Genomic DNA, 27,762 nt, shown 5'->3' on the forward strand with positions numbered 1-27,762 from the left:
GTCTCATAGCTTTTTACTCTTGAAATAAGTGAACATTTTACGCATGATTCGATGGTTCACTGAGACTTGTAAATAATTATAACTTTGACGTGCATGCGCAAATGCGGCATATGAAATCAGCTGTGCTGCTGGAGAGCAGACGACGCGCTCCTCCGAAGTTGACGCACGCAGCTTTTCGCGCTGTGATAGCTCATGCAAGAATGATCACGTCTAGTTTGTGTGCATTTTTGTTCGTTTTTACAGTGGGAGCTCACACTGTGTTGTTATTTTAGATGTTTCATTTACAATCCGACAATAGGAAGTTTGAAAATGAGCACCCACACTGCAGTTCGCGTGACGTCAAACGCGTTCAGCCAGTCGCGAGCGGCGATGACGACAAGCGGCGAAAGGAGCGCCTCCGCTCAGAAGCAGCTTCAGGATTGGTTGCTAGAGTCTGCGCGCAAAATTATGCGCAATGCAGCATGCAAACAGGAGTTTGTTGTTTACGCCATTTGTGGCAATCGTAGTATTGTGTTATCTTTCTTTATCGCAGTGATATAATTGTCATCCGTATGTGTTTCTTGTAACGTGAGCACCTAGGATTATTACTATGTCTGCGAATAATACAAAAATATCAACGACGGAACGGGTCGTGAAAAGTAAGCCGTTTTTCCGCTGCCCTAATTCAGTGCTTCCATGAAAGTCGGATACCCTAGAATTTGTAGGGGTCGTCCGCCATTTTGTTCGCGGGAATCCTGTAAAATACACTGAAAGCTTGGTTAGAAATGCATTGTTTGGGATTGCTGGCGCAAGTCCGTGACCAGGAACTCTGCTTCTGTTCGCGGCATTCTCTAACACGGACGCGGGGACTTATAGCGCATATCTGCGAGCTTAACTGCGGCATTTAAGCCTAACCTGTACTGTTTAGTCGATACCGTTTGATCAAAACCAGCTGATCATTCAGCACCCGGTAACCTGTACAGCTTAAAAACGCATCATAGCGCATGGAGGATACACAACATAACTATGATACAACATAGAGCGTGCAGCGTGTGCAGAACTCGATGCAAACATCAGTTTTATCCTGTGTAGTGAAAAGTATCATTAAGAATATTTTGTCATTTGGCGGTGTTACAACAGGTTATTATATGCGTTATCGTTGCTGTTGCACTCGTTAGGAAGTTTCACGCGCGTCTCGAACTGCTTTTGTTGCGTTTCGGGACTGCAGCGTTCCTCATGCAATTTTAATGAGTTACAAGGTTATCGCGGAAAGTGCGACGAATTCGGAAGTGAAGCACCCGTAGTCCGTAAACATCGCATCTTCTGGCAGGTTTTTCTCGTTTTCCTGTGGCCTCGGTCTTCCATACGCGTTTTTATCCTGCTTTACAGATGAGCTGCGATGATTATAAGCTAGGCTTAGTAGTGATGCACGCTCTGAAACTGGGATATAGGATACAGCCAGGGTTTCTGCTTCTCGGTGGCTGTAATTTTCCCCAAACCGGTGGTGACGATTGATCGTTATTTTACACACTTAAAGATTACTGTCCTTCGCGGATAAACTGTTTTTGTAAACTGGTCGACTACGCGAATGATAAAAAACACAGAAATATGTGTCTCTTTAATAACACTGAGAGACCACGGAGTTCCCAGTGTCTATGACGTGATCCGTCAAACTAACGACACATTGCTACCTTTGCGATGTTTGGAAGCAGGAAAATAACAATAAACTTCGAAGAGTGTTTCATCATGTTTGTTTTGACAGCACTCACTTTATTTTGTGTATAATTTGCAGAATATCTGCAGGTGAAGAATGCTAATGCATAGTTATTCAAAGAAACTAAATAATTCAGTCCACACTCAGTCACAATCTTGTAAGTTTGGATTAGCAACATACCATCACACACATTGCCAACCACTGGGTTTTTCATTGTAATGTGCTACTATGGCATGGCCAATTCGCTGTTGTCTAATTACATTCGCAGAACATTTCCGAGAACTTCTCTCAAATTGAACAAGGTATGTTTCCACAAGATACCACATTATGGTTTTGTAGATTACATATTTTGTGTATCTGTGTCCTTTCACAGCGTCCAAGCTTACATGTAAGGCATCAGTACAGCAGTTGGTGCATATTTTAATACATGAGGAAAAGTCTTGTGCATCTGAGGAACATATCCATGAATTAGGCTCCAACTATAAGCACAAAGCATTGTTACATATTTACGACAGTGTGTCAACTACATGGCTTCAGTGGTCCCAACCTGCAAGCAGTCAGTATAGACAGTAACCTTGGGCTGTCTGTTCTTATCAGCACTGATAAGACATAGTTGCAGCAGCAATAATGTGCCAGTCTCCCGTTGGTCAATTATCTATCATCTCCTACCAATATGTAGGATGACGTCCATGTCAAAAGGCTGTTATCGCGCTACCAATTCTGCAGGTTTGGGAAATAACTCTCGAGCACGTCTCTGCTTCCCTCGAACCACACCAACAATAATAAATAGAATTGCGATAAATAGAATAGAATTGTCAAAGACGTGCCTCAGCTGTTGAACCTGGAGATTTACTTTTCCATTCTTCTTTTTGTGCACTTGTGGAACACACTGGACTTTGTTATGCAACTTGTTATGCCAGACAGCCATCTGAAAGTAATCTGCAGTTGCGAATGAATGGATAAAAATAGATAGATTTGCACAACCATACACTAGGCCTGTGCAAGCAGTATTTTTTAAAACTGAAGCGAGTAGTCGCGTGTCCGAAGGAAATATGAAGCGAATTGGTTTATGCCCGAAGCGAATATGAAATGAATGGTTATGTAACCAAAGTGAACACGAAATGAACAGTTACGTAACTGAAACAAATACAATACAGCATATGCACTGTTGTACAGCACGTTTGTGTATCGGGATTTTTGCATGAAGCAGCACTCATTTAGTTTTATACCTTCTATTCTGGTGTTTTTGGGCTTATGGGTGGCAGCTTCAGAACTATTTGAATATACTTGGTTCGGAAGCGATGTCGCTTCAATTCGAACACGATTCCACAATACGATTTGGAATCCAAATCAACCATATACAATTATTTGCGTGGTATTAAAAAAAACAAAAAAACTGAAGACCACACAGCTCTGCCAAGCACTGATGTATGTATGTTATATGTTTCAGGTGTTCCCTTCCCCCCTAGTCACAAGTTGACCATCAGTGAGGTGTTTGATGGCAAAACAGGGAAGCCTCGGATAGACACCCTGAAACAGCACTTTGTGCTGGAAGGCCGGATCGAGGAAGCAGCTGCCCTTCGCATCATTAATGAAGGTGCAGCACTTCTTCGCCAGGAGAAGACCATGATTGATATCGAAGCACCTGTCACAGGTATGCCAGTCTGTTGACTGCTGTCAGTTTCTCCAGGCAGCTAGGGTGGGTGTTGCAGCCTTGCTTCCTCAGCCACACATGATGGGGGGATTCTGCTCAGGCCATGTTATGTCGCCAGAATACTCCAGCAGAAAATGCACAAAGCATCACAACTTTCTGCTACCTCATGAGCGCTGAACGTTTCGCGCTCTTTTCGTTTCCATTCTAAGCACAGTGAACATCTTGCTGCTTAGCCGCAAGGTATCCTGTAGCAGACGACAGGGCCGATGGTGTCGTCTGCTATGTGTACAGTACGGCGCTCCCGATATTCTGGTGCTGCGCGAATGCTCGACAAAAGACGCGATGGGACTTCTGCCCCGTGATGAGCAGTTTTTTTTTTTTTCCTTTTGCTCCACTAGAATATTCCGTGGGGGTGTCGCTCATCTGCATGCGCGGTGTGTTGTACCTTGCACGTAGCTTGAATCTGAAATATTAGCAAATCTCATCGGCAAACCTTAGCCGAGAAAAAATCGTGTCGGAGGTAGGTTGGTCAGCGTAGGTGAAATATTGTTGGATGTATCAATTTTAGATGTATTTTCCTTGCACTTAATGAAAGTAGCATTCTCGTTTGAGGTGTCCTGAGTGATCACAGAACTTCATTAGGACTGAGTTACACAGTAACATTGTTATTTTTACACAGTAATCTGTAACAAGTTTTTTTGTCGAGTAACAACAACAACTTTACTTTTAAGATGATGAATGGGGAGTTTCATCGACAGGAGCAATATACTCTGCCCTGGATACATCTTTACACTGGATACCAGATTGGGGGTTGATGTCGAAATGACGGGTGCATGCTACACATCCAATAATGATGAGCCTGTGGAAAAACGTGTGACGCAAGAAGTAACAACTTAAACTGCGTTTGTGCGTACCACAATGACAGTATACGATGATGGCTACAACAAAACGGTTGTACTCTTTACTTCTATTGTCTCAACTTAAAAATGTTTACACAACCCGAAATCGAGATACATGTAAGAAAAGAAGGTATTTTTGTGGATACTTGCAGTGTGTGGGGACATCCATGGCCAATTCTATGACCTGATGAAGTTATTTGAAGTGGGAGGGCCGCCAGCAACCACCAAGTACCTCTTTCTTGGGGACTATGTGGACCGGGGGTACTTTAGCATAGAGGTAAGCCCCGTTTGCCGATGGGCCATTTATCTGTTTGTTCTAATGTAAGCACTTGTTTTTCCAGTGTGTACTATACCTTTGGGCACTAAAAATTTGCTATTCAACAACACTGTTTCTACTAAGAGGAAATCACGAGTGTAGGCACTTAACAGAATACTTCACATTTAAAACAGAATGTGAGTACAGTGTTATTCTCTTTACTTTGCCATTTATGGGCCATTTGCCTCAACTGATACGTGTGATCAGCGTGATTCTGTTTCGTGACAGTACAGCACTGTGCAGTTCCGTTAATTGTCACAAAAAGGCGTACGTCCTGTGCTTTCCACAAACCTCTGTTGGTAACGGTATCATTCAGTACAATGGTTGGCCTTCAGCTTGTTATGTGGGGAACCTCTTTGAATTTCTTTTAAAGAGTGTAATGCAAAGCTCGTAGTAAATAACTAGACATTTCAGTTGAATGCATATTCTTGCGTATGTTACAACCGTTTCGCAACCGATAGGTGAATGGAACAGAACCTCCACGCTGCTCATTTCGGCTTAGACTATGTGGAGACGTTGTATTTCCTTTCATTGTGGTGGAGTGGACAACCTTAAAATTCAGACTTAACAATTTTGCACTTATATCCCTGTCACGTGACAAATTGAATGGCATTGGGACCGAGCGTCATTCGTTTGTATTGCTTTGAGCTACACGAAGAAACAGAATCTCATTCGCAAATTCCGTCACTATCAATGATTCAGACACCACGGCCAAATGTATGGAGCTGTTATACAGGTACATTTGTTATATTCTTATTTCTTTTTCTCAAAACTAGCGAAACGTTAGAGTATTCGACAAAATCGTCGCGTTTTGGACGACGGCGCTCAGTTGGCTAAGTGTCACGAGCCGAGCCGAGCGTTAATCATACGGGCACGGGAGTCGACTGGGAACGGGAGTAGTTATCTGAAAAAGTGTTAAGCCTTCCTTCCTTCGTGTCAAAAGTGATTAAATTCGTGACAGAAAATGTAGTACAACTTTTCATTCATGTTTAATTTCTCTGAACGGTTTTTATCAGTGTCTTTGTTTTGCTACCTCTCTACTGACAAGAGTAAGGAGTCATTGCGAGACAGAAGAGCTTTTGCTTAGCGAATGCCTTTTGCATGTATTGCCATTTGGTTCCGCCATGTGATATCGAACAAATGTCATTCAGTACGAATGTCATTAGCTGGGACTGTCATTCAATTTGCCGTGTGACAGGGGTATATTCACGTTATGGACCACCTCTTTGGTACCATCAGTGCCCCAATGAACAAAGATATGTTCATAGTCATTATTTTGTGTAGCCTTTTAGAAGAACAGCCAAATTTGTATCACATATTATACTATAATATTACCACTCCCCAGTGCTTGGCATGGCACAGCCAAGAACAAGAACGAACGCTACATTATTGCGTGTGAGAGGGGAAGACGAAGGGGTGAAATATGTAGAGGGGGCCAGACGTCGTTGGCAGATCTAATACCCCTCCCCGCCTGAGTATGACTTGAAGAGACTGACTTCAAGAATATGACTCGCAAAATCACATAGACATATTTACTCAACTGACGGATGGTACCGTATTTTCTCAATTATGAGAGGATTTTCTTTTTAAATCTCACGTTCCAATGTTGAGGGTCGTCTAAGATTCGAATATCTCTGCCGCCCACGCCACAACGAGGTCATGCAGGAACGGGTTACGGATTACCACGCATTGTGGTTGTCAGCGCCAGTCAGCGTGAAACAAACGAAGCAATGCAAATGGGGACGGTCTGTCATGGCGTCGTCACCGCAGTTATCGCTTTCGCCAATGAATGTGGCAACAATTTAGCGGCGGCAAGGTGGTCGCAATCCGAAGTAAATGTTAGAAGATGGCTGAAGCAACTGCGCCAGCGCAGTGGATTTTGGACACTTGGTGCAATGTGCCCGACGACACTTTTAAAAAGTGTGGTTTGTCTAACGCTTTGAGCGGAATGGAGCACAATGAGCTGTGGGTAGACAGCAATGAAGAAAACAGCGGCGATGAATAAATGGTATTGTGCATCGTTTCCAACTGTTATACTGCCTCCCAATCGCGGTTTACTTTTTTTTCCAAAATCGTGTACCCTGAAGGCCCTTGTTGCTTTTGTGCCAGAAAAATCCAACCATCATCATCATCATCGTGTACCCTGAAGTCTGGGGTCGTCTTAGATTCGAGAAAATATGGTGCGTACATTGAAAGACACGAACAAATACATTACCTAGCAATTTGGGCATTGATGGGTGGAATTAGCTAATAGAAAGGTTACAGACATCTAGATACAGTGACACAGTGACAGGCGAAGAAATACACGAGAGGGTGGCGAACGCTTATATCATGTAACGTTGCAGTGGGTGAGGCAAGTAAAGATAGGACAAACATAGCACGCTGACATGCTGTAGCGGTGCCACCGCTTACTGGTGTAATAATGGCGATGACGCTGAACATACAGTTTGGCGCTCACGTGCATCATAAAACCGGTTGACGAGTTGATCTCGGCAGACAAAGCCAGCTGGTTCGGGCTTGCGCAATGAGCTTTGCACGCAGCCTGCTAGGAAAATCGTGTGTTCTTGCAGTTTACCAATATGACATTTACATCTTTGTGTGTGCCCCAGGTAAAATAAAGTACTCGGAGCGAGTGTACGATGCATGCATGGAAGCATTCGACTGCCTCCCTTTGGCAGCCCTCATGAATCAGCAATTCCTCTGTGTCCACGGTGGCCTTTCTCCCGAGGTTCACACGCTCGACGATATAAAGAAGGCAAGTCCTCCTCTCTTCACGTTCCGGCCGCCCTCTCGTTCACGGTGCCGTGTGCATTTTTTGTCTCTCTACAGCTGGATAGGTTCAAGGAGCCTCCAGCGTTTGGTCCCATGTGTGACCTGCTGTGGTCCGACCCACTCGAAGACTTCGGCAATGAGAAGAACGCAGAGCATTTTAGTCATAATAGCGTTCGTGGTTGCTCATACTTTTACAGGTAATGCCATAGTTCCCACTGGTCCTTGAAACCGTTGAAAACAGTGGAATTAAAAAAAAAAAATGCTGTTGGTCGGGGAAAACCCTGCAATTCTTTACAATAATTGAAAGCTCTTGATTTGGCTTGTCTTTTATTCTCGGGGAGCTGCGGTGTTGTACTATTCATCAGCTTACTTTTTCATCCTGTGATCTTGAACATTCGGGAGTCCCTGATACGTTTGTGAACGGACGGACGGACGACTATTGCGCAGTCCTCATGTATTCTGTTGCTTATAAATACTTTTGTGAAATATTGAAGTCCTGGCCGCGAAACCGTGTTTTCGACGGTCCGACGGTCGAGCTTTAAAAGGTCCCTCAAAGATCCTTAAATATTTATTCAAAAAATTTGATGGCAACCATGAATACAAAATCAAGCGTGCAGTTGAGCCGTAAACTTTTCTTGATTCCCTGGCAGACACTCCCACTTGTGCAAGGAACCTTTGTATTGTTGTTTGCAACATATTTCTTTCCAAAAGCGAACAACAGTAATTTTCTTCACATAGCATAACTGGCATGAATGTCCCCCTAAGCTACACGTAATAATACTGCATTCACTTGCATGACTAACACACTTTTGTTACGTTAAAGCACAGTGCAAAAGATATGATAAGTTAATTATGAGAGGAAAATAATTTGATATCAACACTCAGATACCGCAATGTTCCGAATCGCGTGCGATAGAGTGCTGCTCGGGGCTAGAAACTATGTCTTATTTCATCAAATCAAATTATCTCAAAGAATAAGCATGGAAAATGTAAACTTTGTCAGTGAGTATTATGTACTTTACGAATTTTCGAAAGAACCCACAAAACTTCGTAGTTCAGGGCTTCCCAAGAGTAGATTATGTCGTCATGTGTTCTGCCATCTATCCCCTGGCAACAGTGCAGGCACCTTCCCAGTGCATGTCTCCACCCCCCAGTTGGAAGGCTGCCACTAGCTGTGGAGAGGAGGCGGAAGGTGTGGCCCTGCTGGAGCAATGTTGCCAGGCGTGTGGCACGTTGCGCACATTGTGACGTCATCAGAAGTTTTATGATAGTTCTGTGTTGCATAGAGAAACAATATTTTTGGAGAATACAATGTGAGACACATGGCTTGCCGTGGCAGTTGAAAGGCTTTGGGGACCCTTTCGGGGAAAAGGGTAACAACAGTTGGACACCTAAGTTGGGGATGTGTAGTAACCTTTCAAAGATGTTACCTTGTACCTTGAATGTTTAGTGTGACATTTTTAAATTAGTTTTTCGTTTTTATTTTTTTTGTGTGACAGCTGAATGTCTCGCATACCAAACAAGCAGAAAGAAAAATTGTAACACATTACCAATCTCATTACAGTCTACACTCTTTAGTATGACCAAGTCTGTTCCTGCCGATTTTGGTCATAAAGCGAATTGTCATACTAACGAGAAACACCCAGAAAACATTGTTCCTGCCGGTGCCCCGACGGTGGTCATAACTACGGTCATAGTCTGATTAACGAGTTATAACAACGAGGGAGAAATATTTCGTGCTTCTATGGGGAAGAAACAGTTCCCTAGAAAAACTGTCACAAAGTTAGGGTGTCATATTGACGAATGTCATAATAACGAGTGTAGCCTGTAATTTCATTGAAGGGCCCATAGTGATGGTTGTGTGCACATATTGTTAAATAATGCATTTTTCCATCCTATTGATATTGTGTGTCCTTACTTTCCAGCTATGCAGCATGTTGTGAATTCCTGCAACACAACAACCTCCTGTCCATCATTCGTGCCCATGAAGCCCAAGATGCTGGGTAAGTTGGCTTTAACATGCAATCTGTGAGAGCACTGGGGTTCAAGCTCTACCATTCCAGGTACCGAATGTACAGGAAGAGTCAAACAACCGGATTTCCGTCACTTATCACCATATTCTCTGCACCGAACTACCTTGACGTCTACAATAATAAGGGTGAGCCGTTTAGCTCCCATGGCAAGTTACTACGTGTACAGCTGAGCTGCGTTATTTTGGCCTCTTTTCTTTGATGGGTTTTACGAGGTTTTATTCAAAAAAATTCTCCAACAAGTTCAACGTTTGAGATATCAACACAAAGTGTTACTTGTAATCCCTCCTCCTACGATGCATCCTTCTGTTATTTGGTACTTTGCATTTGAACTAACTTTCGTGAAATATTTTCAAATGTATCTCCATCTGAAGTTGCGAATTACGGTATTTATTCGGCAAACCTCTTGTGCAGTGCTCTTAGAGCTTGGTGTTTTATGGTTAAACATAGTAAGGCTTGTTTTTACTCCCTGATTTTCATCACTTTGAGCGAAACCTGGAAAAACCTGAGGGCCGAACTCTCCAAAGTGCAGATTCAGCCACCCCTACAGGTGCTGGAGAACGCTAAATGCTGAAGGCCCAACTCTTTAGGGTTATACCTGATACTGTAATGCCCAATATTTAACCCCCCCCCCCCCCCCCCCCCAACCTGACATTTCCCTGAAAACTGTTGGGTCAGTCACCGCAACTAACACAGAACTTTATTTATTTATTATGTTATTTATTATTATTATTATTATTATTATTATTATTATTATTGTTTATTTGTTATGAATGCGTAAATGTGCTCGTACAAACTGTCAAAACAGAGACCCTGCTGTCTCTTAGATGCATGGACTAAATATTTATACCCAGTGTCTAATGGTGTGTCGTTTATTATTATGTTGAGTAAACCTAAGATTTACACCTGATTCAATCTGATTCAACTAGGATTGGGTTGAATCAGGTTCCGATTACATCCAAATGAATGAATCAAAATATAGCCTGATATTTACTCCCTGATATTGCTAAGAAAATATCAACCAAAAAGTCTGGCCCTATAAATACTTCACACCCATCACTCCCGCTCGGTATCTCATGTTCACGTGAGAAGTGCTTTTTTATTTTTCACCTGAAAATCTGCTCTTTCACAAAGATATTGCACAGATTTACCCTCTTTTTTCAGCTCCCGAAATAATACCTGATGTTTGCTCCCGAATTTTGAAAGAAAAAAAAATCTGAAAACACAAGGTTTTAATTCTCTGTATCCAAGACTTTGCACACTGCTGTACTTCCTGGCACTTGAATTAAAACTGTGGCTCTGATGCAGCGGCGGTACTAAAGTACGAGAACAACGTGATGAATATACGTCAGTTCAACTGCTCACCCCATCCATACTGGCTGCCCAACTTCATGGATGTCTTCACCTGGTCCCTTCCTTTTGTTGGTGAGAAAGGTGAGGAGGATCTACAATCTCTCTGACTCTGTCCGATGATGGAAGGATTGTTTATAAGCGCATGAGATGGTGAATGCAATTCATAACAGTGAAACCCCATGACTAGGGACGACGGCTTAGGCCAAGTCTGGAACTGGGTCGTGCTAAATTGGGCTGGGTAAAAGGTGTTTAAGGCGGACCCATGCGATCTAGTTAATGTTTGCTTCCGGAGAGGGCTGGCTGCACCGTCCCAAAATTGTTTTCTTCACTTTGCTTTTCTTGCGCGCTCTAAAGAAGTAATATGATCGGCGCCAGTGTGCAGAACATGCTAGCAAATGACAAAGCCATTATTTTCATTCGCAGGGATCTGGAAAACTGCAGTAAGCTCGTTGAATTTGTTGATTGCAATCAACTCCAAGACTGCTACTCTAGGGAATAACATCATTTTGGCCCAAATATCACTGGGCCGGAGGGCCGAGAGAAGCGATTTTGTTGCATCTCCCATAGACTCCCATGTATTGAAAGTTTGAGAAACTTAATTCGCCAAAAATCAGTGGATTGCGTCAGGCCTTCAAAAATGTGTCGTACCCTAGATAAACTCGAGGAGAACACGCCTGTACCTGTTTCGTGTAGAAATTTAGCGGGGTTTACGGGAACCCTGCGAACAAAAATTCCCCATAGACTTTCTTAAGAAGTGAGTCTGCAAAGCCAAAAGAAAAACATTAACGAGAAGGCCTTAAATGGAGTACATCAGAAATTTTCAAACTCCTTGGATCTTGTGAAGGTTGCAGCCGTTTGCAGCAGCGTACTATTGTTAAAGCTAGAGAAACTGATCTTAACCGAAGGCGATTGGGAGGAACACTTTCTGATCCGGTACTAGTACCATATTTTCTCGAACCCAAGACGAGCCGCAAGTCCAGGGTATGCGAATTTTGAAAAAAAAAGTAAGCAGACATTGGGCGGCAGTATAACAGTTGGAAACGATGCACAATACCATTTATTCATCACCGCTTTCTTCACGGCTGTTTTCTTTGGTGCTGTCTGCCCACAGCTCATTGTGCTCCATTCCATTCAAGGCGTTAGACAAACCATACTATGTATTTAGAAGCGTACACGACAACTTCATTAGGCACATGGCACCGAGCATCCAAAATCCACTGTGCTGGCACAATTCTTTATCTCTCCCTGTTGCTTCAGCCATCTTCTAACGTTTGCTCCTGATACTTGAAACAGCCTTGCCGCCGCTAAATTGTTGCTGCATTCAGTGGCAAGAGTGATAGCTTTGCGTTCAAACGCAGCAGTGATGGTGCCATGACAGTCCATCTCCATTTACATGGCTTCGTTTGCTTTGCACTCACCGGCACTGACAACCACAACACGTGGTATCGGTCATCCGCTGCCGCCTCTCCCCTGACCTCATTATGGCGCAGCTATTCAAATGTAAGATGACCCCCGACTTTGGAACGTGGGATTTTTGAAGAAAAAAAGAAAGAAAACGGTAATATTAGATTCGAGAAAATATAGTATGTTGTGCGTTGTTGTTTTGGCATCGGCAAGCCTTTCGTTACCTTCGGCTCGTGTATGGGGTAGTTGACAACCTTTCCGCCTTGACCTTGTTGTTTTCTTTACATTTGTCCGCCTTTCTTCGAAACGTTCGGTTGCATTTGACACTTTGTGTGTGTCTAGTTTAATTGTCACTAAGGGGTTGGTGGGTGAGGGTAGTGTAATGAGTTTGTCTGATGAGTAATTTGATTGCTCTTCCAGTGACGGAAATGCTCGTCAACGTCTTGAACATCTGCTCGGATGATGAGTTGATGTCCGAGGGCGATGACACCTTTGAAGGTACGCTCTACTTCCACATGTCTGCTTTTATCCGTTTTCTAGCGTCCTGTTATTGGCGTGTCCGAAGTGAAAATTGGAACACTCAACAAGAAACACGACACAGTTGCTCGGGATGCGGTGTTCTTAACAATCGTTTTTTTACTTTCTTCATGCCATTTTTTTTTTTTTTTACCTCTGCTTTTCAGGCAACTTTCTTTTTTGTGTGTGTGCGTGGGTGTGATCCTTTACACAACGACAAGCGACTTCTCAAACTGACATCCCCTTACATGCACCACACTAGAACCTTGTATAAATGCCCGCAGCACAAATACTGTAAATCTCACAATAAGTCCAGATAGACTGCCTTTTCGGAAGGGCTGTATAAATCGGTGGTATGTTGGCTGTCACTTACGATTGGTGCATCAAATGTTGCTACAAGCAGTGCTATCAGTCTCATTCCTATTGCATATAGAAAATTTTGGGGAGCCTTCTAGTACATTGTTTCTTTTTATGCCAAAGTCTGAAGCTTCCTTCAACTGGAACGCGCAAAAGCATTGCATCCCTATACTGTGCTTCGGAAAATATAGGAAGTATTCTCTCCATTCTGGGATAACTTGAAGTTGAGAAAAAAAATTACACGTTGTGTGTCAACTACATACGACGTGTCCCGTATACATCCCATATTGGGCACGTTTAACTCTCCCGTATGATTAGTCTGAGGCGAATCTTATCCGAGATTGTGTCATTGGGAAACGAGATAAACCGTTAGCCCGCCTGACCTGTGTCTCGCTGTCTCGAATAATCTTGTAAGGGACTTAGATCTGAGGAGCCCTCATTGGACTTTGGTATTACTTTCCACTTGACATGTTCACCCAACACACATGACATTGCTTTAAACGCAAGTACTATACCTTGCAACAAATTTTGCTTTCACAAAAGCAAATTATTTGTGGAGGGGATGTTCTGTCTTCATTTTGTCATTTTACCCATACACCTAGTATAATTGTGTTGGGGGACTCATCTTTCCATGCTGATACATTACTGACATTCCAGAGAAGTTGAGATGGTGTTCGAGATGTTTCGTCACCAAAATGATTTTTTTTTTTTTTTTCACATCTCATAGTTATCTTTCAGACTTGGCTGCAGTGGTGTTTAGCACAATGACACCCATGCAACACATCCATATCTGTGTCGCGTGTCTGTGATTATTTCTCTACTGCAGGCAGCAAGGTTGAACTTTGCTGCATCCCTTTTTCTATTTCGGTGGGACGCTGCGTTATATGAGTGCGAGCATACGATGCTCAAGTTTGCATGACTGTCAGTCATATTCTATGGTGCACGTTTATGGCTGTCTTGATATTGGAGATGGAATCGTCTTAACATGCAGTAGAACTTCCAATGCTGGGTGCCATTCGTTGTGGGCAGCAAGCATTGTGCCGAAAGCCGCTCTTGGAGCAGTGGAATTTCCTCTGCATCTGTTGAAAGGAGTGTGTTCTGCTTTGCTTTGCTTGCTCATCTTTTTCCTTCCCCTCTCAACATATCTTTCTGAACAGCGTGGAGCCAAACATGAGAATTTGCACCATGTGTCACTGGACATCGATACATAATACTGCTGTCACACGGGTATTTGAAGGATCATTGAAGGCAATGGCCGTTGAACATTTCGAGCACCATTGACGTTGTCCTGCTGCCACACGGGCTGATCCAATGCTCCTTGAGAGGTTGACACGTTGCCCACCAGACGGTGCTGCGCGCAGCCTTGTGCACCACCTGCATAAGTATTGGTACACAAAATCGATCTATAGTAATTCAAAATGTAAGGCAAAAAGCAGTTGTGGAATTTTAATACTGTTTGAATTGTTCGTTACACGGGACTACCAATTAAGCATGTTTGCATTGTGCAAATTTAAAAAGTAAATAATAATAACTGTTATACTGAAGTTGCAGGACCTCTCGTAGCACTTGTTGCAGGTGTATTGTGTGCGCTTGTTTAGCGCTTGCTTGTTCGCTGATCAAGATGCTGCCAGCAGCAGTCTTCGAGGACCCTTGACAGCTTTGAACGGAGATTCACGAATCTCCGTCAAGTCGAGAACCATTCGAGCCAATGCTAGTTCAAAGTAGCTATGTAACAGTGTCAGAAAATCATTCAGTTTGATTATCATTCATTTCAAGGACCATTGAAACTCCCGTGTGACAGCGGTACAAAAACAGAAACATAGAATGCTGTTTCTGGTACATTTTTGCCACTACAGAGAAACAATAGCATAACCTTGGTGCTGGAAACGCCCACCTCATTCCTCCAGAAAGTGGTGATCTTGAGTTTTTTCCTCGCTTCATTCATTTCTTGTTTTTTTTTTTCCTTTGGTTGAACTAGTTTAATCCAGAATTATGTGCTGAGTTAGCTGTGTGTATGTGGGTGTGCTCTATGCTTTTAGTTTTACCCTATTTGCACGATTGTAATGTGAAGTGCCTTATGCTGTTATTTGTTGTGGACACAGCGGAAGAGGGTCAGACGAATGTTTACTGTACCGTAGTGTTCTTCTCAAATTCTATGCTTTAAGAGTATATTTCTCAAACATAGCGTGGGTCCACAGCAAACACGTTGCCCAGACTCGTGTTAAAACATTTGCAAAAAGCGTGAAACATGCTGCATTTCCTTTGGTGTTTATCACACAATGTGTGGCCTGCAGAACATAGTGCGGGAGCACCTGCGACGTGTGTCCCGTAAGTTGTCAGCCTGACACGCAAGGAACGCACACACGGACATGGAACATCATAGGATTGATGCCACGCATGCTGCATGGTTTTTCTGTGGCAGCAGCCAGCAGTTGGCAATCTGCACGGTAGGGCTAAAATGGAGAAAGCGAAGTCCTGGAAGGGCCTAACCCCTGCGGTTATTCTCCAGGACATGGTGGGGGCAGGGGCATCCTGCAGCACAGCGAAGAAGGGATAGCCCTGAAGACTACGCCGTCTTGGAAGGCCTGCGGAAGTGACTGCGCAAGGAAACGTCCACCGTGTGCGCAATGAGGGCGTGGCAACAGCCACTTTATTTTAATGATGATGATGATGAGCAGGGAGTTCCATCGTCGGGGATGATACGCTGCCCCGTTGCTGGTGGCGAAGTGGGTAATGGAATAACGAGTCCCCTCGCAGTGAGGACTGAAGTCCTGTGGTGTCGAAAAAGGTTTAGAAGTGCTTTTATGGCAGATTATCAAATTGACACCTGAAGAACGGCTCATGTCGTGGGCATATTGCAGAAGCACAGTTCAGCGCAACTTGACTCGATATCTTGACATGCACAAGGTCTCTACCAGATGGGTCCCCAGGTTGCTCGCGCTTAATCAAAACGCGCAAGCTACACAACATCTGGGGACAATCTCCACCTTTTCAGGGTTTCATGCTCGGTTTGTGACTGTGTAGAATCCCAGGTCCATCACTCCAAACCCCCGAGCGAAGTTCAGTCCAAACAGCGGAGGCACCCCTCCTGCTCCCTACCACCGAAGGAGGCCATAGTTTTGTGGTATTTGCGGGGCATGCTGCTCTCCAATTACCATAAGAAAAGGCAGACATGACCGTTACTCAACCCTGACTCGGCGCTTGTGAAATGCCGCCAAGATCAAACGGTGCGATATGTTCCGCGAGGGGGGTCCTGTTGTATCAGGATAACTCACCGCCACGCTGTGCTGCTGTGACGATGGGTGCCATCAGCTCCTTCGGCTCTTCTTTGGCCAGCCATCCATCAGACCTGCCACGTCTTGCTCCGCTGAACCTCCATTCGTTCCCGAAGATGAAAAAGGAACTCTCTGGTGTCCACTTTCCCAGTGATGATGACAATGTTGACGTCATGGCCTGTCTTTTTTTTTTCTTAGGCTGACTTAGGCTTAGGCTGACAACTTATGGGATGCATACAACATATGCAAACATTTATAATTTGTTCGTACATTTGCTGCACATCTTAAGTAGCAATAAACGTAAGAATTGAAAGGGACATGATACTTACAAGTACGATGCTGATACAAGAACGGGCGTCTGGAAAGTGTTCTATTTCTTTTAAATATTACATGAACATATTCACATGATGCAGGCAGCTTCCGACATACTCATAGGCACCTAATAATGCAATAATTTAGTGACGTGAATTACCCGCACTTTGTGCTAGACTTTCTTTCAGTGTGTGCGTTTGATGAAGTTTATGATTTTTTAAAGGAATGTTCAGTTGGGCGAAACAATCCTATAGATTCTTTTTTTTCTTTCTCTCTCTCTCTCTCAAACGTAGAATACACTTTTTTTCTCGTGCGATCTCGTCTCTCAGTTTAGTGCTATCAATGCGTACTGTTTTTGGTGCTGCCATTTCTTGCGGACAATACTGCCATGAAAAGTAGATGTACTTGACTCTCTGATGTGTCCATGACTAATGATAGCTTCGTAAAAGATCTAATTTGGTCTTGGTGTTCTGAAAGAGGAATTTGTTTCATTATAGCATTATAGTCATGCTAATAGGGTAGTTTCCTTGTGGCAACGTTCTTTTGAGAATAGGATTCAGAGGCTGTGTCAAATAATGGCCAGGTGGCAAGATGCCATCGTGTGGCATTGCTGGTTTGTCGTCCAGGATTTCCTCGATACATAAAATTCTTGAGTCGATAGCCAGCAGGGGCTCAGAATCCTAATTGTCTTGAAAAGAATGCTTGCTACTTTCTCTTTCTCTTTCTCTATGGTATCTGTTGGTAAGTGCCTAAGACCATGCTCTGTGCGTTCTGCCCTAGCAGCCTATTCACTGTCCTTAGGTCTGTCCTCAGGAGCTGAACTGGAGGATAGTGAGTAAAGTTTGTGCAGACAGTGCCTCCTAGCTGTAGCACACCCAAGGCCCCAGTTGCCTGCGGTTGTAACCCGGGCTGCATTTCAGCCTGGCTAAAACACTTGCCTAGCTAATCCTCTTTGGCGACTTTTGCTCTGGCTTACACCTTATAGGCTAATCCCTGCTCCCCCCTCATTGCTCTTGACCCAAAGGTTATCGAAATACCAACAGTCTCCTATGGAAGCAACTGACAAGAACAGTTATGTGTAAGACAGTTTTATTCTGGCTCGTTGCTGCCGCTTGCATGGGTGTGGTTACTTTTTTTTTTTTAATGCTTGCGGAAATTTTTCAGCCACACTTAAGAGGGATTTTGAGTAGACGTTAGGCTTTAAACCCGAATTTAGCTTCCTTTTTGTTTGCCAAGTAGATATTCTTTGCGCAGCAGTAGTTCTCATATGTCCGCAACTGTACGTACATGTGATAGGTGTTATCTTCTGATTAGATTGCATAGATGTAGGATAGCTGGTGGTTAAACTCCATACTGTAAAAAGCCTGAGTGTTGGCAGACGAAAAATGCGACAGAACACAGATGACTCAATGTCGTCTGTATTGTGTTGTATTTTTTGCGTAGCTTTTTTTTTTGCTTTCTATAGTGTGGAGTTCCCTTCTATTTTTTTCATTTTAGTTCAAAAGCTTTGATGTGGAATGGAGCATCAAGTTTGTAACAAGAGACAATGGTGTTTACTCTTTTCAAAAGGAAAACAAAAAATGTTGATTTGTTTTTTTTTTAAATGCCTCTGCATAATAGGGGGCTTTCTCACCTTGAGGAAAATAGGAGGGTAAGATGTTGTATACATGTAGTGTGGACCGCTTGTTGTCAGTTGCTTTCAAGGGGGGCGATTGAATGGCCTTCCCTTTCCACTTCCGACTTTCCTTTTTACGAATTGTATCTGCTATTCTACTTGATGAATACTTTAACTGTGTATTCACACTAGCGACGTTCGCTGGAATACTCCAGTGGAAGATGCACAAGATGTCATAGCTTGCCATGTGAGCACAAGCGACTGTGTTTTTCTTTGGGGGGGGACTGCTTTTTCCTTGTTTTGGAACAAGACGGAAGTTGCTGGTATCAGGAATAAAGTGTTCTATTTGTTCTTGCCGCTATACCGTATCAGCACACAACGTCATGTCTTCTCATGCTCTTCTACTCATGGGGAATGTTCTGCGGCTTAGCCACAGGACATTCTGTAGCAGTCGACAGGGCCAATGGTGTCGTCTGCTACGTGTACAGTGCGCTACTCAGATATTCCAGCGCCAGGCGAATACTCAACACAAGACGCGGCGGAACTTCCACCTGATGGGTTCTTTTTCTTTTTTTCTTCTTTTTGTTCCACCAGTATATTCCATGGGGACGTCGCTTGTGTGAATACGTGGTATAATTGTATCTCCTCCGGGGATGCAGAGACGAGGTGTGGCAGCCTTTACCACAGAGAACTTGTCTTATACATTTTGTCACGTGTCTAAATTATTTTCTCGCGTAAATATGATACTTCGATTTCCATTTCAGTTCCTTTTTCTGAGCTGTATATGTAGACACATTTTCTTTTAGACATGCCGCAATAGGCTTACCACTTTTTTCTGGCAAAGAATGCGGTGGTGATAACATATGGAGCAGGACATGTGCTCAGTACGAAGGGGCAGAATGTAACTGGGACATTAACTGCGACGTCACTCCAAAGCTCCCTTTTATAACTCTGGAGAAGAAAGTAGTACTGGTTGCATGAACGTCTCTCGTTACAATGTTTTTCTCGCTCCCTATTTTTTCTTTCGTCTGTCACCCTTTCGATTTTTGCTCAGTGGGTACGTGAGTAATGCTTTACTGCACAGCACTCTATCAGCAAGTGCTTTGAAACGAGCTATGTCCTGATCGCTTCCTGTCCTTTGCATTGTCACATCACATATAGGATGCTATGCGCAGAGGATGCCGTTAATTTGACACACTGTGTCATAAGCCTGGTCTTTTAACACGCTACATAACACTACTACGCACTGTATACGGTCTATAGCTACAAGTAGGCATTGGGATCATTTTGTGGCCTGCCCATCAGCTGTGAATGCATATGGTGCCCTTCCAGGAACCACACCACCGCATAATTATATGAGCCTGTTGCAAAAACAAGTGAAATCCTCCAAATCCACAAAAACTTTCAGGCTGCACGTGAGAAGTTGACGATTCGGTTTTAAACATGTAATTTCTTCCTCTCGGAACACATCTGAAAGTTTCGCATTCTTGGGCATGGGTTCTTCATGGGCACTATGAAAATAAAAATTGAATTGGATTGGATTGAATAACATAAAGGCAATGCAACAGAAAAGGACGAAGCCAACACTGATGCCTCACAATGTCCAACTGCATATTTTGATTGAAGAATGGCAGTGGATGAATATTGATATATCGCTGTATTGACATATTAATACATCGTTAGATGCAAAAAACATCTCATGTTTCCAGGGGTCTACCTTGTGCTGTCAGGAAAGATTTCGCTGTTAATCCATGAAAACTTACCCTGCTGTTGCAAACACACGTGAGGCACCTACATTCTTCAGCTTGATGCCTACTGTACTGGAGCTAATGTACGATGGTAACGGGTAGGATTTTGAAACGTTAATCTGCTGTAACGGATATTTATAGTGGCTCCGGCGACTCAGTGGGCATATCAGAAGCGAGCCTGTTACAAAACATTATTCATGATTCCCCCAAACATTATGAAACATTGTTCCCCCATATTCCTAGCAGCATTTGAGGACATAGCATAAAATCCGTATTACACTAAGTAGACGCATCAAAGCCTGTGCCCTTGACTACGTTCAGAACGTTAGCTCGGGGAAATAATTTTGTGACGCCTCGCACGGTAGACGGGTTACAGTTTAGTTATTCTCATGTAAATTCAATTTCTGTAGCCGTAGAAATGTGAGGGAGTGTAGCATAGGCACCGTAATACAATGGTGGTAAACAAAGATTCCTGTCTACGCTTCAGAGTGAAACAACCTGTGTGCGTCTCTTTGGTGCACTATTTCTGTGCACTTGCCTCAGAAGAAAAGCGGCGTTTTGAATAGCAGATTCAACTCTATTTTTCCTCTCTTCTAACTTTCCTCTCCTGTAGTAGATCCCTTCTATTCTGTCTCTGAAATCTTTGTGCTGCAATAGCATTGTTCACTAGCTGCTTGTCCTGAGTCATCTTTGCATGTCGGCTTGCATATGTCGCAGGGTAGTGTGCTCTTTTCATTATCTCTCTCTCTCTCTCTCTCTCTTATTCAGTCTGCCTATCTATTTATCTATTATCTATGCTAACCACTGTGGCAGAATGCTGGGCATGCCAAGAACGTTGAACAAAAGGGACGGAGTTTGAGCAGTGTTTATCGTTAATCTGCCGGGTAACAGTGAAGGATTGCCGATAAACTTTATGGTACCTGTCATTCTGGTGCAGTGGTAGCATACTGTCTTGCTGAATTTTGTGCGGGTACTTCTACGTTGTCAGTGTGCCGTGTCATTTGATACTTGCTATTGGTGCCAAGCTCTGTGATTGTACCTGCGAGTCTTACTTACCAGACATCTTGTACGACGTTGGTGTGTTTCTAATCGAATGAGTGCGTTTTCAAAGTCGTAACTGCATGATAAAAGCTTACTATTGTAGCCATGAAAATAACATTATTTGTAGCATAATGAAAAGGTACCACACTCTCATTTCACAGATTGCTGTATGAAAATTGTTCTAATTATTTCTTTGTGCTTCTAGTGTTAAGGGGGGTCCCATGTTGGCTTCACAGCAATTTGTCTATTTGATGTTTGTATATTCCTACTTCAGAGTATTACAAATTCACCACCTACTGGCATACGATTATCCAGCTTAAGGGAGCACTGGGGGGGCCACTGTTTTTCTTTTTTTGCTGGGATGTTCAGCAGCAAATAAAATGAGCTCCTGCGAAACAGTGATGAACGCAGCTGACCAGAAGGGTGCGCACGCGAGAGAGGCTTCTGTCAACACCGCCTAGATAGGGAAAGGCTGCTTACTCGTCGACGTGACGAAACAGCTAAGGGTCGGCCAATCAGGACCGTGCTTTCAACGGTGGTAGCCAATCACGAAGGAGCGTTCAGCGGCCGTAGCCATGGAGACGAACAGTCGTCTGCGAGCAGTGATTGAACGTCCCCGCGTATTAAACGGGAAAACTTTAAAATAAGGCGCAAAATGGTCACATATCTTTCTCGAGACTGATTTTTCTGGCAAGCGTGCTGCACTTTTTGTCTACAGATTCAGGTCTACGGGTTCCAAGTTAGCTGCAGTCATTTGCTAGTTCTTGAATTCGTAGAACGGCGAATTGCAGTAGCGGACGAATTCTGACTTTATACGTCGACGTAGCCAAGGAGGGAGAGGAGGCAATAAGCAGGCCTTCTGTATATAGGTGGCGTTGCCTCTGTCCTGCAGAACTTTTAAAGAATCCGCCTCTCTTCAAGGGAAGGAGTGGAGCAGAGCTGTTTATGGGGAGAGTTTGGCCCTTCTGTAATATTTTGCTGCCAAGAGATGGGGAGCCGTCATTGCTCCGCCCGCTTCAACGGGGTGACAGGAGAGCCGCGGCGGCACGGGGGATTTCAAGCATGATTTCGAGGCTGTACCTCCGCTCCAAAATGGCGCATTGGGAGATTTCAAGGCGGTAGCTCTGATCCAAAATGGTGTCACTGGCCTTGGCGCCTCCTGCTATGTGACGTCAAATGACGCACTTTGAGACAGGCTCCTCCCAATAGCCAAACTCTCCTAATAGACGGCTCTGGAGGAGAGTACGTCATGGTGTCACCAATCTCCGTGGCAGGGCCGACGATGTGACTCGACGTAGACTATGAGCAGTGCATGAGCCAAGACGAAAAAGAAAGGCTTGTGCGAGGGGCTCGTCCCATGCCATGCCGTATGTTTTTCTCACTGTTTTTGTAAATTTGATTGTGCCGTCACAATACGCTGCACAGTGAAAATAGTTCACATGGTGACTCCTGACGAATGAAACGGGAGTTTCGAGTCACGTCAAGTCTCACCCCATTGCTCCTTTAGGCTACGCAATTTTGGCAGGTTATATAAAAGTATGCACACGTAACCAACAACGTTCAGCCTCACATGACAGGGTGACCCGTGTGCATTGCACAGGGTTCTCATTTCTTTTGCGTTCACTATGTGTTGTCCCCCTCCTGTAGGGCGAGAGAGGTAGACTAAGCTTAATTGACTCATGATGACGTTGACATTATTCTGACACTTGTTTTTGTTCTTTTCTGTCTTGTGTTTTGCTCTTCCCTACCATTACCACAATAACAATACAATGTAAGTGACACTCCCTTGTATAAGTGTTTGTACGTAACATAGTAGTGGTGAACGTAGCATGCCGTCTGTGTGCTCAGTTGCCCTTCTCCCTCTGTCCCACCTTCCCGGGAGAGTGCGTCTGCCAGTGTGCCCGACGATGAGAATACAGTGGTCTTGTGTGTCATTTATCTCTCCCCCTAAACCACGGTGCTACCAGTACGGCTGCGGCTCCGCAGCATGCTGCTGTTGCCCAGCAAGATGAGCCTACGTCTCATTGAACGTTGTACTACCGCCAAACGAAGGAATAACCTACTTTGATCTTTTGCGCGAGCCCTGCAAGTGCTTAGCAGTTGGCGCAAAAACTTGACGGAGATTTTTTTATTACGATACAGAATTTCTCAGAATTCAAAAGAACATGGAAGGTAACCTTTGCTAGATCAACACTTCATTACTACAACTCTGCCTTGAGTACAGTTTCGTTTTCCTCCTGAAAATAGCTATGCATGTTGCAAGTGATTTGAAATGTAGTCACATGTGCTCGTGCAACTAATTGACTGAAGTCGTAAGAGTAAAAGGTGCAGGATTATGCAGACCATGTTGATCACCGTCCATTTACATTGCATAAATACTTAACCTCTCATTGATGCCTGGCAGTTTCACTTTCATAGCATCACTGCAATTGTTGGCTGTAGTAAAGATGATAGCAGTATCCTCATGGCTAGTAGGGCATTTTCAGAATAAATGGTGATGCAAGTTTTCACTTCCACGTGGCCATTAGGCAGACTGTACGTTACCAAAAACGTCAGTTGTCGCAGGTGAACAATATCAAATCGTCTTTAGTGTTTAGAGGGTTCACTTTTTTTTTTTTACCAGCATTTACTTATTTTCACGGAAAACAGACTTTTCGCCAGTAGCATATGAGTTATAGTGATTCAGAATGTGAGCACTTGATGCACTTGTGTCTACATATGTACACTGAGTTACCAAGTGTACCGGGTTTGCCCATTTATGAAACCTCCCACCCCACCCTTTCGTCTTGTCTCTGCAGTAAAGGGGCGCTACAGTGGGGAAAAAATTATCCTTGAGGAACGAGAGGTACCGTTACTGTGTCGACAACACAAAAGGAATTATATTAATCTGTTGCGCCGCTCGTGGTGGACGCGCGAACAAAAGAGCAGTTTGCACCTTTTTCCTCCTCGAGAATCGTGGCGGTGCGGAGCAGCCTCACGTTGGTCTCCTCCAACGACTTACTCAGTCATCGCTGGAGATCATTTGAGGATACCATTGACTCAATGGGAGAATCACGTTCCTTTTGTTTTAGTGTCAAAGTAACGGTATCTTTCATTCTGCAAGGAGAATTTTTGCGCTTGGGTGTACACATACCTATCCACTTCCAAGCTGTGCACTAACCTTGATGTGTGCAGTGTGCTGTTTCCGGTAACTTTTCACATGGGCCCGGTTTCACTAATCCTGGTTACCTTTGAACTGAGATCAAGGGTTGCTAAAACTTGAAGTTAACACTCAGTTATTTTTTTACGAACGTTATTTGGTGATGTTATGAGTGTCTCAGTGACAAAAAACTAACTCCTTTTAGTGAAACAGAGTTAAGTGTTATATTGAAGTTAAGGGAACCATTGACCTCTGTTGTTGTAAGTGTTAATCTGCGTTGGTGAAACCGGGCCTTTGTGTATTGCTTGCTGGCTAGTGCTCCTTTGCATTACGCTTCATTATCTCTAGTTATCAGGCTCTGGCACCATGTGTTCGATGTAAGATTGATTCTCAACTGTCAGAGGGGCAACTGACAGACCTCTCCTCATCCTCCGTTGTGGTGCAACCTGTGTCCCCGTGTCTTTTGCGTCTGTCTTTATGTGTGTGTTTCTTCTTTTTTGTCCCACTGGATGCACAGGTGGAGCAGCGAGCGCCCGGAAGGAGGTTATCAGGAACAAAATACGCGCTATTGGCAAGATGGCCCGCGTCTTCTCTGTGCTGAGGTAAACATAGAGTTGGTTTCTTTGTAAGTTGCTCACTAGCCGGCGGATGAATTCATTGTTGATGTGAGACATTTTAAAGAACTATCTCCAAATCCCCCCTAAAAAACCCTACTATTTTACTCGTACCATCTAATTATGAAGAAGATCGGGTATTGAAACAAATACATGAAAATGTTTGTGTCTTTTTCACACAGTTGCACGATGACATTCGAAATTTTTTTCCGGAAGACATTTTTTGTAACCCACAAAGCTAGTGAAGGAATGCTGCCTACTATGCAAACCACTCTGATGAATGATTAATTACACTTAGTGATGCGATGTATTCTGCACAATATTGTTAAAATCATCTTGCGTCACTGGCGTCACACATACGAGTTTCACGTTACATTGTTCATTCAAGATGTACAAGATGGTCCGTTGCAAATGGATGTGAGGCACACTTATCATGCATGGCTATAAGTGACCTTACCACAAAGAATATTGCCACTGATTTTGTTTCTGTATAGTAGCGGAATCATGTTTTGTTTGAAACTAATATCCGGTAGTATTCACACATCCCTCAAAATTGTGATTGTGTCGCAATGACTGAGCACTGTGAGGGCTTCTGTGTATTGCAGGGAAGAAAGTGAAAGCGTTCTTCAGCTTAAAGGACTTACTCCCACTGGGACTCTGCCGCTAGGCGCGCTGTCCGGAGGCAAGACTTCTTTGCGCAACGGTGGGTGAACTGACATATAACACTACGACGCTTACGATTTTCCATTACAAGAAACGTCATTTTTATTGTACTTCCACAGCCCTAGCGGGCTTCTCACCGCACCACAAGATAACCAGCTTTGAGGAAGCCAAGGGACTAGACAAAATCAACGAGCGCATGCCACCGCGCAAAGATTCGCCTATGCCCCATGGGGGGGGACCGTCGTCCCCCCAGCAGCAAGAGGGAGACCCGTCACACCCAAATTCAACAGGATCCTGAAGCGGGACGATCCCCCTTGCCTTTTCCTCCTCCTTTGTCCCCTGCAGGAGCCCTGCAACCCCTCTCCCTTTGGCAACTCTCCTTCTTGCCCATGCTTTGTCAAGAGACACAAGACCATCTTTGGTTTCATTGCGTGTGTCCCATGAGTGCCTGAATGTGTGTGCTACCTGCGACACCTGCCCGTAAAGTCAAGCCCGAGCCCCCCCGAGAGACCCACGCGTGCGAGAGACTGCCCAAGTGTGAGAGCCGACAAGAACAGGGAGCTTCTCAGTGCCTGCTGGACGGGTCCCCAGAACTCTGGCGCCGTGGAATGCAGTAAAGTCCGTGGAAGGGAAGTGTGGGGGTGTGTGTGTGTGGGTTGTGCACACCAGTGTCTCTTGTTTTCTTCCTGTTCCCCCTCTTGTATCCCCTTGGTGTGTGTGCCTCTGCCACGATGGCCTCACTGCCAAGGTCCTTGAAGCTGGTTCTAGGCTTAGCCACATTCTCTCTGTCTTTTTAATATGGCTCCAGGTGTCGTCGACCACGTCAGTGCACATCTGCGAGAGGCGTGCTGACACTTGGACTCTTGCACCTACGCACCGAAGCTTTGAATGCACAAGATTGAGAAACAGGAATCCTGTGTTGCGAGACTTGCATGCATTCTTCTGTGCCGTATACTTTCTTTTTGCTTTACTCTTCGAGACCCACGGGCGGATAGTTAGCTTTTTTTATAATTCGTTGCGGAGCCTTTCCACTTTTAACTGTTGTCTCGTCTCTGGCACGCCTGTTTCTATAACACACGTGTGCACGCAGAAATCTCAAGGTACACAGCCGTAGCTCTTATTCTTTTTCTCCGTGAGGCTGGTTTTTGCCATGCAACACCTTGCTTCCTGCTGTGGGGGGTGGGTGGCAGCAGTAACTTGGTTGTCTACCTAACGCTGTTTGAATTAAGTGCACTCGAAAGGGCGTGCAATATACAGTCTTTTTTGTGAATGTTTTACTGAGTGTTCTATGCCGTGTTAAAAAGAAGCAGAGTTTCTCGGGAGGGAGGGCATTGCATGTAGCATTACTAGTCATATTTCTCGTGTGTCATACAGTGCCAGAGTCCCAAGATGCTGCACTGGGCTTGCACTGAGAGAACTGCAAAGGGCATGCTGAGTTTGAAAGTGGGATGTACGAATTACGCCCGGGGGGAAAAATGTACATAGTAGCGGTAGGCTGTCACAAAAAAAAAAAAAAAAGAAGAAGAAAGAAAGAAACCATGCAATTTTCACTCTGCGAGACCGTTTTGTTTCGATTCCTCGCTTTCACTCTGAGCATGCACAGTTATATATATATACATACTATATATCTATATATCGATGTGTATATAAATATATAAAACTGTATATATCATTAAGAACCATGTCAAAAAAATAAAAGCGCTGGTGAAATACTGCATCTGTTTGGCAATGGAGGCTGTCAGTGTGGTGGAGGGGGTGGATATATTCATATACATACATGTGTGCAGCATCAGTTGGAAGCACCGGTGACCGGCTAATCTCTCGCCATTAAAAACCTCAAATCCTGTCACTTTCTTTCTTTTTCCTCCTTGCTAAGCTGTAGCAAGGAAAGCTGTCTCGGTGGCCTTTTTTCTGAGCGCTTGACTGGCCTAGGAGAAATATACATACACAACATATATAAATATATATATATATATATATATATATAATATTTAAGAAAAATCTACGGACCTATGCTGTACACAGAGGTGTGATTTTAAACTGGGATTCCCAACTAGTGTTTCTCTCCTGGTTGATCATTTTCAACTGGCGTATAGATCTCTTGCCGCTTCACTGGCTTCAAGCCCCATTCTTGTTTTTCTCTTAATATATGAAAAGAACTTTTACGCTACAACATACAGTTTTAGGCGTTTAAATAACCCATCTGTTGTGCAATCGTTGTACATGAAAATTAATTGTATCTGTTGTAAAAAAAAAAAGGTGTGTTGAATAAAAAGCGAAAATACTACACTGCTCTGTTCCCGGTGTCCTTGTCTTCCCAGTGTCCTTGTGAACAGGCTACAAGTAACAAGGGTATCGCAA

At 43.9% G+C, this 27,762-nt stretch overlaps 1 protein-coding gene across 8 annotated transcripts; it reads left to right on the forward strand.

The window, feature by feature from the left end:
- The first annotated feature begins 436 nt into the window (after positions 1 to 436).
- Positions 437 to 27,690, forward strand: LOC135368406 (serine/threonine-protein phosphatase 2B catalytic subunit 2-like). Of its 8 annotated transcripts, none has more exons than XM_064601636.1 (14): positions 444 to 638; positions 3,144 to 3,347; positions 4,399 to 4,523; positions 4,588 to 4,699; positions 7,172 to 7,317; positions 7,392 to 7,531; positions 9,260 to 9,337; positions 9,398 to 9,492; positions 10,673 to 10,798; positions 12,542 to 12,619; positions 17,365 to 17,412; positions 24,642 to 24,726; positions 25,344 to 25,441; positions 25,521 to 27,690. In XM_064601636.1, the coding sequence occupies exons 1-14, from the start codon at positions 590 to 592 to the stop codon at positions 25,697 to 25,699; spliced, it is 1,563 nt and encodes a 520-aa protein (XP_064457706.1). In that variant the 5' UTR covers positions 444 to 589; the 3' UTR covers positions 25,700 to 27,690. The 8 variants fall into 8 exon arrangements, with proteins under 8 accessions (XP_064457713.1, XP_064457714.1, XP_064457706.1 ...); XM_064601637.1 differs by having other exon boundaries at positions 24,651 to 24,726; XM_064601639.1 differs by having other exon boundaries at positions 17,383 to 17,412.
- The last annotated feature ends 72 nt before the right edge of the window (positions 27,691 to 27,762 follow it).

Source organism: Ornithodoros turicata, chromosome 9, assembly GCF_037126465.1.
Source record: "Ornithodoros turicata isolate Travis chromosome 9, ASM3712646v1, whole genome shotgun sequence".
In the NCBI taxonomy this organism is placed as follows: domain Eukaryota; kingdom Metazoa; phylum Arthropoda; class Arachnida; order Ixodida; family Argasidae; genus Ornithodoros; species Ornithodoros turicata.

Coding starts and splice junctions, on each gene's coding strand:
- LOC135368406 (XM_064601636.1), top strand. CDS start 590: ATGTCTGCGAATAATACAAAAATATCAACGACGGAACGGGTCGTGAAA. Junction 3,348..4,398: donor TATCGAAGCACCTGTCACAG/GTATGCCAGTCT, acceptor GGATACTTGCAG/TGTGTGGGGACATCCATGGC. Junction 7,532..9,259: donor GGTTGCTCATACTTTTACAG/GTAATGCCATAG, acceptor CTTACTTTCCAG/CTATGCAGCATGTTGTGAAT.